The 13,380-nt window shown below is 38.5% G+C and overlaps 1 protein-coding gene across 2 annotated transcripts; it reads right to left on the reverse strand.

The window, feature by feature from the left end:
- Positions 1 to 1,052: 1,052 nt before the first annotated feature.
- Positions 1,053 to 11,843, reverse strand: lrrc56 (leucine rich repeat containing 56). 2 transcript variants are annotated; one of them, XM_026919657.3, is made up of 13 exons: positions 11,581 to 11,843; positions 10,905 to 11,056; positions 10,720 to 10,807; positions 9,920 to 9,980; positions 8,864 to 8,960; positions 7,881 to 8,078; positions 4,994 to 5,186; positions 4,661 to 4,855; positions 2,975 to 3,042; positions 2,702 to 2,847; positions 2,370 to 2,617; positions 1,970 to 2,279; positions 1,053 to 1,786 (listed from the first exon to the last, which is right to left on the reverse strand). In XM_026919657.3, the coding sequence occupies exons 2-13, from the start codon at positions 11,040 to 11,042 to the stop codon at positions 1,639 to 1,641; spliced, it is 1,890 nt and encodes a 629-aa protein (XP_026775458.3). In that variant the 5' UTR covers positions 11,043 to 11,056; positions 11,581 to 11,843; the 3' UTR covers positions 1,053 to 1,638. The 2 variants fall into 2 exon arrangements, with proteins under 2 accessions (XP_026775458.3, XP_026775456.3); XM_026919655.3 differs by having other exon boundaries at positions 2,957 to 3,042; positions 11,581 to 11,842.
- Positions 11,844 to 13,380: the final 1,537 nt, after the last annotated feature.

A 13,380-nucleotide genomic window follows, 5' to 3' on the forward strand; every position in this document is an offset into this window, starting at 1 on the left:
ATTGTAAAACAAGAAGCCACCAAAATCACATAATTAAACCATCTATGTATACTGTGCTATACTGATATGCTTTTACGCTACACTAAAGAAAACAACCAGGTGTGGGTGAATAAAGAGCAGCCTTAAAACTGGATATTAAAGCATGTATAGAAATTGTGCAAGATCACAGGCCTAGTTGATAGCTGTTGGACTAAAACCCAAATTAGGTATTTAAAAAAAAAAACAAAAAAAACAAAAAAAAAAACCTTGCATGCTTTGAGATAGGTGCTAATATTTGTTATGACAATCTTTACAATGTAACTGATTACCCAGTGATAATGTCCACATAAATATAACCTAGGTGCCAAATCAATCTGTTGCAGATGTTTGACAAGGAACTGACTGAATACGAAATAGTCATGGCTGCTGTGTTTTTTTTACACAAATACAACACATTCCTTGTCTTTTGAGGGTGGATGGGACGGTAGTGCACATTTGATTGACATACACACATTCAGAGGTTTGCCACACAGGAATAGACTTGTCTAAAAATCCAGCAGCAGCACAGAAGGTGGTCACCTCACACCAACATGAAACGCCACGTGAAGAGACAGGAAGCACTGGTGTACCAGTCAAAACATTCACACTCAGAACAAATGCTGCTGACGTCTTGTGCTGTACTGTCACCTGATATGAAATCTCTTTCACTGATGTAATCCTGGCACTGAAAGGCAATATCTCACAAGATTAGAGATAACAAGAGAGACTCTCACTTGGGTGGTGATGTTGAGACAAAGCACTCAGATTTCACAATAAGCAAATGATAGGCAATACCTTAATATTGGATCTATGATAATACCTCTATAGAGACATATATAGCTCTAAAACAATATATTTGTGGCCAAAGTATTATTATTATTATTATTATTATTAATAATAATAATAATAATAATAATAATAATAATAATAATAATAATAATAATAATAAACATTGTATATTGAAATATTTTTTGTCAGTTTTTTTGTTGTACATATTAAAGAAGAAATAATAATTCTAAAGTACAAAACTGGCATTAAGGATGTTAATATATTAACATGAAAAAGCCACAATAAAAATACAAATTATTTGTAGTCTGTGGCATATTACATTGTTAATTATTCATTAAATTATTATTTTTTTTCCTACTATTTGTCTTTAAGCCATATGTTAAAAAAAGCCATTAGTTAAAGGCTGGAAATGTCAGTGTGTTGACTTTCAAAGAGCATCCCCTAGTGGTGCATAAAATATGATTCAAAGTTGTGTCTGTTCTGACTGTATGGCAGGTGGACCAGCTGCTAATTACTAGCATATTAGGTTGAAAGGGGAATATTTAGTGTATTCTTTTTAGACAAAAATTTATTTCTTTCGAAATATTTCCTGAGAAATGATAGAGCAAGAAGACTATACTTTCATTGCATGATACAGTTCAGTGTCTTCAATTTGTCCACTTAGCCAAGGCATCCGTAAGCCATAAGCCACTAAGCCTGGCTGATGGAGTGAGAGAGAACATTACTCTTAACCACAGATCTTTCCTTCCATCATTCAGCCCACATGCTCCTGCCTTAAAATGTCCTCCAGAGAGATATAAGCAGTCCACAATGTCTGAGAAGCAGAAGGCCTCAGTCCAGGTGGCCACTTGCTTTACTGGGAAGGACAGGAGGTCTCTGCAGCGCAGCTCTTGCTGTATGAGGACGTGTGGGCGTTGGCCTCTCAGGCATCACTGAGCAAATGACTGGCTTGTGCTCACTGTTGGATGGACTAGTTGAACTAAAACACAAAGCTTTACATTAATATTAATTAACAAATTGTATTAATGCATTAAAGCTTACTATACTATACTATACTATACTATACTATGTATAAAGTTTGGTATATTAAAGTAATAATGTATATTGTACTTTATATATTTGTTGCTGTTGTTGTTGTTGAAAAAAAAAATACAGACCATACCAGGGTTCGCTTTGCGGAGAGATCATGGGGCTGGAGCCTGGTCTATGAGGCTTATAATGGATCTGAGGCGGGGCAGGTTGCATTTTCAAAGCCCCAGGGCACAGAACCTTATGGTTCATATCTCTTGATGCTGTTACATCTGATGTAATGGTTTCCCTGTTAAGCTTTTGCATACCAACCCCCACGTTACTGACTTTAAGTCTGCGGGCTCGAATCTCTGCTATCCTCTTGCCAGTAGAGGGCGCTGCAGCTCTGGGTGGTGGAGACGGAGCCACCGTGTGGTTTGATAAAGACGAGAGCCGGGACACCTCTGCAAAAGCAGCACCAGACATATCAGAAACATCAGCTCAGTATTTATAAGTGAGTCCTGTACGGTATGAGAAGAAGCAAAATGAGCTACCTGGTGAAGGAGACTGGAATGAGGAATCAGGAGACTGAGTATCTCTATGGCCAGTCTTTTGTCCTTCCTTGGTTCCCTCTTCATCTTCTCTGTCACTGATGAGGCTGAGACTATGGGCTCCTTCATCATATTCATTACTGCTGTCTTTATTTTCATCATCATCATGATCATCATGATCATCATCATCATCACGATGCACGATTCTCATCACCTGTGGCTGACGGTCTCTCTCAATGGCCAAAAGACGTCTATCAAGTAATAAATATACATGTACAATAAGTATAGCAAGTAACATATCTAACACACAAGCTGTGCATGTAAACCATCATTACTTGTTATGTTCTTTTCTCCAGGCTCTGAGTTCAGCGAACACATCACTGCGGTCCTGACTGTTTGTTTCTTCAACATCATACGTGTGCTCAGGGACATAACTACCTAGCTGAGTACAGGGTCTGGAGTGAGAGCTGGGGCCTTGAAGCTAAAGGAGAAAACCAAGAAAACAATAAAACATGTTTTGATCCGCTTTATAAGCCTCTTTTTTTTATCACATTTTTACTCTCACACCTCTAGGGTTGCAGTATGCACACCTGGACTGGTAGCCCTACTTTTATTTTCTGTCGTCGTGCCCGAATGGCCTGAAGAGGATTCCCACAGAAGAGAACTCTTCCCACCCCTAGAGAGAGAAATACAAATATAAACAGAAATTATAAATTAAACCCTAGAAGTTCTGCACTTAGTATTAAGTGTTAAATATGATCTGAGATTTCAGAACTCATCTAACTGCCAAACTGTCTTTATAATGTCTTCAGAATTAAAACGCAAGCATATTTGGCTAAAATTATTATAACTAAACATTCAAAAATGACCTGGACAACTTAATAAAATCTGAGTAGCATGGCTATTAATTATGTGAGCAGCTAACACTACCATTTTGTATTAAAGTCACCTCAAACTTTAATAAATTCTCTTTACTTTCTTTACTTCTTGATTTCCTTACTTTCTTTACTTGATCATCTTTTGTGCTCAGAAGTGCACAAGATTGAAACTACAGTGAAGAAAATAAACATAATAATTTCCATGTGTGTTGTCTTTGTGGGCAGTTTGGTCTAAAGTCAGGTGTGAAGATTCCTTCTAGAATTTGATATTTTTTACCTCCATCCAACAGACAAAAGTTATATTTTTAGGCATAGCATTGGTCTGTTGCTTTCCTGATGTGGTGATTCCACAAAAAATATTCTTAAGACATCAGAATAGAACAGAAGCATGCCAATGAGAAACACCCCTGGCCATGCATATCCCTCCGCTTCCCCTGGTAGAACAGTGGAGTAACAAGATTTCATTTATGCCTGTAAATGCAGGACAAGCAAATTAGACCACAATCGTCTCTTATATTATGAGGCAGCAACACTTCATATGTGTAATAGTTTTCATTATACCACAGCGCTGTTGACTTCTCAAATGTGATGAGATGGTGTTGATTAATTTTCTATAACAGCAGCTCTGACATTAGTGCTGGCTGCAAGGTTTATATTAATGCTCTCATTCTAATACGTTATTGTTTCTATTGTAACAAATAACACAGGGACTTGAATAGCACATGCACCCCATATAAACTGTCAAACAACATATCACGACGCTTTTGTTGAGAAGATGCTTATTTATCATTTTTGGAAGGAATCTCCAGTGTCAGTGCTTTTTAACAGTCAGATGTAAAGCTGTAACCTTAAGTTTTCTGCCACAGGAAGTCTGCAAGACAGACAGGCTTGCACCTTGCATTACTCTGTAACATGACAAGCTGCATTTTTCTCTTTTTAACTTCAAGAAGGTAAAAAAAAAAAAAGGCTGGTGTGGGAATTACTGTTTAAAGCTGCTATAACGCAAGTGATAACAGGAACTAGCTTATTTTGTGGATGTTCCACAACTTTAAACGTAACAGTAAATGGATATACAGTATGATGTGTCATTCTGTAATAATAAAAAAAAATTAATCATTGGGAAGCTGCTGTGGTATAAGACGAATAAAACAATTTGTGATATAATATTATTGGAAAATTCTTTACTCTCTCACTGTTGATGATTTTCTTATAACAGCATATGCCATTATGTTTTAATCCTTAGATACGTTTCTACTCCCGGTGTCTATAAAAACGTTGACCTGTACACTTAATTGAATTTCTTCTGAAAGGATTTATTCATTAAAAACATTTTATAAAGTTTAGGGTGACTAAACTAGACTAACCGTCTTGCCTTTACGTAATGAGGATGATAGTAACATATAAGAACACACTCACCATGTGTCAAATCACTGGCCTCGTAGTCTGGAGTATCTGCATCCGAATCAGCTGAGCTCGGTCTGGAGCTGACAGAGGATGAAGGAGGCCTGGCAGTGCCAGGGCGACTGAGAGGACTTCTGTATCCCACACTGGTGCCTGGGCGCTGGGCAGACCCGGGCCGTGACAAGTCACACACACTTGCACCTCTTAATTCTATGTAGACAAAACACAATAGCACTGACTTTTATCATGTTGCTTTAAGAAAAAAATTAGATGCTGAAAGTAAGTATAAAACATAAACAATAAATAAACAACTGCTTGAACAATGTATTGATTGGCTCATTAAATTACCCTTGAGTTCCAGGCAGTCACTGGCAATGTCTGTAATGGAGGTAGTGTCTTTAATGGACTCTTTAAGCAGAGCCCAATCCTCTATCATAGCACTGGAGTAGCGAGGCTCTTCCTCCTCTGCTGGAGTATCATCCAGGACTTGAAGTTGTGGAATTAGCTTCCTCACAGCAGACCTATAGTTGTACTCAGACACCTGTTAATCGAACAGACTCAACACTAGGATCTACATTACATAATGGAAAACCCCCCACACGGATCTAAAAACATGGCCACACACTCATTGACATTATGAAAGGTGATTAGACTGAAGTGCACGTCAATCTGATGAATGTTCTTGTCCTTGCTAAAACATGATTTGTCCTTCCAGGCGACTGTCAAAACTCCAGCTCCACCAAGTGAACAGGACATTTCATCAGGTGGACTGCTGAGAGATGTTTAGAGATATTGAATGCAGCACATGAGGTACAAACACAACGGAAGTTTCCCTCTGTCTGTGTGACTGCTCATAAGCATCTAAGCAAATGTTTGACACATGTCTATCAGCAATACGACGAGGGAGACAGAATGATAAACAAGAGCTACAGCTGTGAGAGTCCATTCAAACACACATCTGAGAGAGAGGGGGAGAGAATAGAAGAAAGACAAATGGATGAGGTTATCCCTTATTCACCATGAGAGCTAATACATATTCAGCACACTCTGTCCTGACTGCGTGTTTGCCCCAGTTTCATAATTTCTAATGGGGTCTCAGAATAAACTGATTACTGCGAAACCAAAGGAAGACACGAAATCAAATAAAATTGGGGTGCTCCTTCTCAAATGTGTATTTCTGAATATTCCATAAAATATTTAAATCATTTACTCACACACAAACTCACACTATCAGTTTAAATAAGAAGAAAAAAAAATTGAATTACACTGCTGTTCGCAGACAATTTAGTTGAATAAATTGAATTATTTCGGGTCCTTTGGATCTTCTCTCATGTCTGTCATAACTTGAGTTTTCCATTTCCGTTTATGATCTTTCTAATGGATACAGCCTGGCATGGCGAGATCAAACATCAGACAGCAGCTTTCATTTCCCTGCGGGGGCTAATTGCATTTCGGTGACCTGCAGAGCCATTATGGCACTGGCCCTCAAGGTCAGTGTGCAGAAACATACACTGAGAGGGTGACACTCACACACCAAGCAGGATGTATGCCATCATGGCACATGTTCAGACAGCACAGAGCAAGGCTCTCACTCGGCAAGCATTTCTCAATCGATAAAATGGTCAGACAGTGCACTGATAGTGTTGATTATAGATTTAGCTTTAATGCTGAAGCACATGTCAGAAGTGACTGGTGTGATAGCGCTATGAAGCTAAACCATAGAGAAGCTCAGGCTCAATTTAATCAAACACACACTCTTTCTTCATGTCCGCTCATCATACTGCACCAAAAAGCAAGCAGACAATATTGAAATCAGGGACTAATATTCAGTTTTTAAATAAGAAATGAATGACTAAGCTGTTTCTGTTTCTGGTTATGCCAGTAAAATCGATTTATTATCAGTGGTCAAATAAAAAAACAAATTCAAAGCAGATGATGAGCTAAAAATTCTAGCTGTCCAGGAAAAACATAAGTGGTTATGTAACTAACCTACTAATTTAATAACTTAATCATTGCATATATTCTTAACTTTAGGGTTGCAAATGTTGGGTCACCTGAGCTGTACTGTAGATATGGATCACAGGAGATTTTCACCAACTGTTATTATTAAATTCAAAGCAGATTTTAAAATTATAATACTTACAATGCCAACCTTTCATTAAACTAGCTTATTTATTAAATTTCCAGCTCAATATTAGCTCATTTTACATCAGACCACAGTAGTGCCGTGTCCAATGCGCTCCCATGTTATTCAAAGTGGCGGTTGGCGTGTGAATAAAAGTGTATTTTTATGCTTGAATTCTACTTCTGGGTGTGTTTTCTGTCTAGAAACACTGCAAAATATAATATTCATGCTACAATATATTTAGCACTAAGCACAAGCTATATTTCACCCTGTAGTCTTACAGTAGCACCACAAGCTCTGGCATTAGTTAAAATTAAAACTTCGTAAATGTTCCACAGATGCATGTGTACACTCCAAAAAATGACATCTAGTAGTTTCTGTTATAAAATTACAATACACCAAATATACGATTTTTTTAGTAAGATTTTAGTAAGATTTATTAAACGTATTTCTTGACATTTTTTGAAATAGTTTTGTTTTATTGGCAGATATTATTTCTAATTTTAAGCATTTATTTCTAGAAAGAAGCAAAATGATCTGCCAATAGAATAAGAAACTGTGAAGCTCAAAATTTATATTTTGATTTATATTTGATTCAGAATAATCTCATAAAAAGAAATATTAGATAAATTTGCCAAAATTCAAGATATTTTCAATTGCTAATATAGTAATAATAATAATAATAATAATGCAGTGTATAACAATCAGATGATCAGTACAAAGTACAAATATTTGCATGCTGTGAGAAACCTGGGCCCTTACACTTGGGTCACTGGCCAAAAAAAGTTGAAAACCCCTGGATTAGTGTGACATACTGTAACGTGCATTGTGTAACGTGTTGTTTTGCCATGAGAAAATCCTCACACATCCAAGGGAAATTGCTGCATAAACATGGATGGAAGAAATTAAGATATCCATGACTGTAATATTTACATAAATCCACTGACTGAAAGGGCATGGTCAAATAGAGCAACTGAACATTTAGAAAAATAATTAACATTTTACATGTGATCAGTGGCCTTTGTAAGTCATTTTGCAAAGTACATTGTATAATTAGGTAGAAGTCTAGCTGAGAAACTGGCACTAATAGTGAATTTGCTATTGCTGTACCTGTGATGCTCCTGGATGGGGGCATGTGCATACAGGGTTTCCCTCCAGTGTCAGGGTTTTTAGCTTCCCACACAGACCCAGGTACTGCACTTGAACCAGGTCATCTACATCGTTCCCCTCCAGGTCCACCAGTTCCAGCTGTTCCAGCATGCATACCTGGCTCAGGTCTGACACATTGTTGTAGGCCACATACAGCTCCTGAGAGAAGAGAACAAAGCAGCATGGGCAAAAATCACAAGTGCACTTCTAGAAAATGCTGGTACAAATCAAGTCCTTCACCAGTACTATAGGCTAAAGGTGTGTTTTCATCAGAACACTTTTTGTTCTCCTCATAACATATCTGCTCAAAGTAAAAACCACTGTCTCTGTGGCATCTCGCACTCTTAAAGAGGGGTCTTTTAATGGTTAATGGTTTTAATTGGAACCTTTTGTGAAAGAGAATCCCTCTGTTATATGGTTCTACACAGACATTTTATAAATTCCTTCAGAGGGACAAAATAAAGAAGCCTCAGTAAACAAAAGAAAAGCAAGTAATGTGGGCCACCAATATCCAACCAATCAGGACAAAGAGAAGTCTCTATGTGCCTATCAATCATGTTCTCTGTCAGTTCAGGAAACTCTTCCATCTAGCACCCTAAATTGTTCCTTGTTTGTCAGAGTTTGTCTCTCTGGGGTAACCCTTAAAAGTTCTATGAAGAACCCTACAAGAGAAGGATTCCCTTTCAGAAAGGATTTTATGTAGTACCCCACTAGGAAGCTACGAATACTTAACTACCCACACTACTAAAGCCTAGACAGCGCACATGGATGTGTTTTTTTGGGTACGGCTTTGGAGGGAATACTTAATGGATTGGCCGTATGTGTTTTTGTGTTTTGATGTCCACCTAACTCACTCACTATATCTTTAAACAACCGTAATAAAGACAAAGCAAGAGCTGTTTTTTATGTTCAAACAGCACATACTGTATGAATGTCGTGATTACCTTAAGCGAGGACAGTGAGGAGAGCCCTTCCAAGTCGGCTAGGCCGCATCGAACCAGGGAGAGCACTTGGAGGTGGGACAGAGTGATTCCGAGATCCCTGAGGAAACACTGGGAACAATGAGCAACCACTTCCCTCTGCTCTGCTTGCAATCTGCTCTCATCCTCTCCCCTCAGCTATGCTCTGGACACTTCTACTCCCCCCTTTGCCCCAGAACCCCAGTACAGGAAATGCTATCAGGTCTTTCATGTCCCCTCAGCTCTGAGCTGTCTAGTGCTTCTGTACATTTTTTTGGCCTTTCTCCTCTCTTCCGCCACCCGGTCCTCACATCTGGCTTTGTCAGTAATAACCACAAAGTGGAGTAAATCACCTTTAACTTCATGGGTGTCAACATTATTTTTAGAGTGAAACTTAAATTAGACCAAGAGAGCTGTACGCAACCTTACTATTAATCACTTATGATTAAATAATCTGCTAAATTTATTAATAATCAGGATTAGAAAGACAGGGTTTATTGCCAGTCCTGACTCCACCTGTCTCCATTTCTCTCTCAGACACATAAATATACACATTACACATGTTCAAGCTCACGCATGTTTTCTCGATTTGTACAAGTGTTAACTAAACCTGTTCTCCAGATGGGGCGAATGTACAAAACCGTCCTTTGAGGCACAGGGTCAATCTCTAACTACACAACAACACCATTTACAGGAAATGGGACTTACTGTTCTCTAAAATGGAGGGCCACAACCCATCATGAGCCTGTCCTTATGGGAAATTGGAGGCCTTGCACCTGTGCCAGATCACAGGGATCATTCTTTAACGTTTGATTCATTGAACACATCACCAGTTCCTGGAGCACAGTGAGTTCCCTCTCACACACACAACCCATGAGAGGAACAGCATGAATTTCCCAATAATCATAATCTGTGCGTCAGATTCCTATATTGCCTGTTTTTTTCCAGAAATGTCGTTGAATTAATGTTGACAGAACCTCTACATGTTTGGCCTACTTTGTTAATAGAACAAAGTGCAAAAGTGAAAGGAGAAAACCTTACCGCACAGATAAGATCAGACTGTTATTCATTTTCAGCTGCACAAGATTGGGCAAGTGAACACCTGCAATATGACAACAGAATAAAGTGGTGATACAAATCATCTTGTAAAACTTAGGTCATTAGTACAAAACAGTTGCACAGAGAAAGATGATTCATTTTTTGACCTTATTAACTTCCGTCTTGCCTGAGTGCATTGAGCAATCATGGCTTTTTGGAGTCAAGGGAATCCTTCAAGAACAAGTGAGTAACATAACTGAGAACAGAAAGTAAGGAGCAACATAGAGCAACTCTGATCATAGCAGAGATCCAGAAATTTAATTTGGCTGAAAGCTTGGTGGTGCAGAGGGCAGTGTTGCCGCCTCACAGCTCCAAGTTCCCTAGTTCAATCCTGATCTCAGGTTCCTGTCTATGTGGAGTTTCACCTGTTCTCTCTGTATCTGAGTGGGTTTTCTCTGGGTTCTCTGGTTTCTTCCCATCTCCCAAAAACATGCCAGTAATTGGACTGGATAATCTAACTCGCCCCTAATTGTGAATGTGTGTTTATGGTACCCTGCATGGGACTGCTATCCTATCCCAGGGTGTGTTCCTGGGATAGACTCCAGATCCACTGTGACCCTGACCAGGATAAAGTGGTCACTGAAAATGAATGAATGAAAAAACCTGGTTGCTGATATCAATGAATGCGAGCAAAACGTAAGTGTGCACAATCATGTTTATATGCATGTCAGTTTCTTTACCCATCACCTCAGCCTATAAAAATATCTGCTCTTTAACTGCAGAAGACTGTATGTTAACCTCACCAAAGTTGCCCAAGATAGTTTGCTGGGTGTCAACACACATCTCCAAGCTTGTGACCTGCTGAAGATCATCAGACCCAGACAGGGCTCTCTGTATGGCCAATAAGAAACACATCTTGGTATTCAGTTTTCACAATTAGATTAATTGTAACTTGTGGCATTCCAGAATTCTGCGTTTTAGGACTTACCAGCTTTGCAGGAGAGAGGTAAATATCGAACAGGAGATCTGAGTCGTTAGCAGTCACAGGATTCGGGTTTATTTGCCCAGAACCCTCAAACTCTGTCACAAAAGAATGAGCCGTGCCTGGACGCCTAACTGGATTCATCTTCTCTTACCAGCCTGAAAAAGGTATCCATGATATCATACGTAGGTGTGTGCGACACATGTATCTCTTGAAGTAGCAGCATAACAAGATTTTTTTAAAAATCAACGTCAATTTCAACATCGATCTCTAAAATGATATGAACAGAGTACACTAAGTAAAAATCTCTGCATACTCAGCAGTAGGCCTAAGTCCTGTTCTATAAGACTCAGTCTAGTATTCTCCTGCTTATCAAGATTTCTATTAAAAACACAATTTAATGCCTATAAAATCCATCAGTGCATCATTTCACCATAGTTATGGGGTGTTTCCTGGATCTATTCAGGCATCCATTATATCCCTCCACTTTTCCTCTCTCCACTAAGTGTATTTTATAATGACCCAATTAGCATGAACCATGAAAATGAACAAATTTTATTCTTATTTTTTTCTGTAACGTGTATTATACATATATGCATCATAAATATGTGGAATTATTCATGATACTGTTATAACTTTATGTGTAAATAGCATAATATTGCTAGTTAGCCACCTCACTTACCTTAATTTAACTCTCCACCTATTTTAAAAACACAACTTTTCTGTTTACACGTCACGTTTTCACAGGTTTGATTTAAAAAATATTATCTTACAAGCATCAGGAAATTATAAATTTATCTTCGTCCAACATTTTATTCTCGCACTGTTTTGCAAACTTGTCTCGTTGGGTAATGCTGCTGTAGCCTGCGGGGAAGGTTTGCTTGACAACGGGAACATTCCTTCCTGGATACGGTGGGACGGAGAGCTGGGGCTGCTGGGAAATGGAGTCCATTGGATTAGCTATGGAGCCGTGTTAAAACTTTTTTTTTTTTTTTTTTTTTTTTAACTGAACTCGAGGTTTTTCACGTTTCACATGTTTAGGTTCTTTGTAAATCTAAATATTATAGTATATATTGTGTACCATGAAAGTGCTTTCAAACATTATGCTAATGCTATAATAATTTTGTCATATTACCCTCCCCTATTTAGGCATAGATCTGTGAATTAAAAAAAAAAAAAAAAAACACGCTTTCAGCATTGTGAAAGAATTTTCTTGTATCATCCCTAAATTCTGCAAAAGTGTTTCAAAGAACATTAAGGACTCTCTATGTCCAACTTAAAAGTGTAATTGTTTAACCTAATGTATTCGTGATTATTTTAATAATATTTAAACATACATTATATAGCCAAAAGTATATGGACACCTTTCTGTCACACCCATATGTAGTTCTTCCCCAAACTGTTGTCAAAAAGTTGGAAACACACAATTGTATAAGATGTCTTTGTATGCTGTAGCATTATCATTTCCCTTCACTGGAACTAAGAGGCCCAAACCTGTTCCAGCAGGACAATGCCCCTGTACACACAGTGAGCTCCATGAAGAAATGGTTTGCCAAGACTGGAGTAGAAGAACTCGAGTGTCCTGCACAGAGCCCTGACCTCAACCCCACTAAACCCCTCCTCATCCAACATCAGTGCCTGACCTCACTAAAGCTCTTGTGGCTCAATGAGCAAATCCTCACAGCCACGCTCCAAAATCTAGTGTAAAAGCCTGAGTGTGATGTTCGCGTGTCCACAAAGTTTTGGTCATATAATGTCGAACAGCAGTACCATTGATAATGTGTCTTAGATAGCTTACCTAAAATAGTCTTAGAGGCTAGGCTCACTCAATTTTCTTTTCTGTAAAGCATTGATAATTTGGACTGAAGATGAAAATGCTATATAAATAAAGATTACGGTATTATTGTTGTGATGAGTATTATTATTTTGTAGTGGTAGTAGTAGCAGTTGTAGATATAGTAGTAGTGGCAGTGGTACTAGTAGAAGCAGTAGTAGTAGTAGTGGCAGTAGTAGTACTAATAGCAGTAGTAGAAGCAGTAGTAGTAGTAGTAGTAGTGGCTGTAGTAGTACTAATGGCAGTAGTAGAAGCAGTAGTAGCACTAGTGGCAGTAGTAGAAGCAGTAGTAGTAGTAGTAGTAGTAGTAGTAGTAGTGGCAGTAGTAGTACTAATGCCAGTAGTAGAAGCAGTAGTAGCACTAGTAGTAGCAGCAGTAGTAGTACTAATGGCAGTAGTAGCACTAGTAGTAGCAGCAGTAGTAGCACTAGTGGCAGTAGTAGAAGCAGTAGTAGTAGTAGTAGTAGTGGCTGTAGTAGTACTAATGGCAGTAGTAGAAGCAGTAGTAGCACTAGTGGCAGTAGTAGAAGCAGTAGTAGTAGTAGTAGTAGTAGTAGTAGTAGTGGCAGTAGTAGTACTAATGCCAGTAGTAGAAGCAGTAGTAATAGTGGTAGCGGTAGTAGTACTAATGGCAGTAGTAGAAGCAGT

The sequence above is a fragment of the Pangasianodon hypophthalmus genome, chromosome 9 (genome assembly GCF_027358585.1).
Source record: "Pangasianodon hypophthalmus isolate fPanHyp1 chromosome 9, fPanHyp1.pri, whole genome shotgun sequence".
NCBI classification, from domain to species: domain Eukaryota; kingdom Metazoa; phylum Chordata; class Actinopteri; order Siluriformes; family Pangasiidae; genus Pangasianodon; species Pangasianodon hypophthalmus.

What these genes read in the sequence shown, in the direction of transcription:
- lrrc56 (XM_026919655.3), bottom strand. Translation starts at nt 11,042, where the DNA reads ATGAATCCAGTTAGGCGTCCAGGCACGGCTCATTCTTTTGTGACAGAG. An exon ending in CCTCACTGTCCTCGCTTAAG is followed by an intron (nt 8,079 to 8,863) that starts GTAATCACGACA and finishes CTCTTCTCTCAG; the next exon opens with GAGCTGTATGTGGCCTACAA. An exon ending in TGGAGAAAAGAACATAACAA is followed by an intron (nt 2,618 to 2,701) that starts GTAATGATGGTT and finishes ATTACTTGATAG; the next exon opens with ACGTCTTTTGGCCATTGAGA.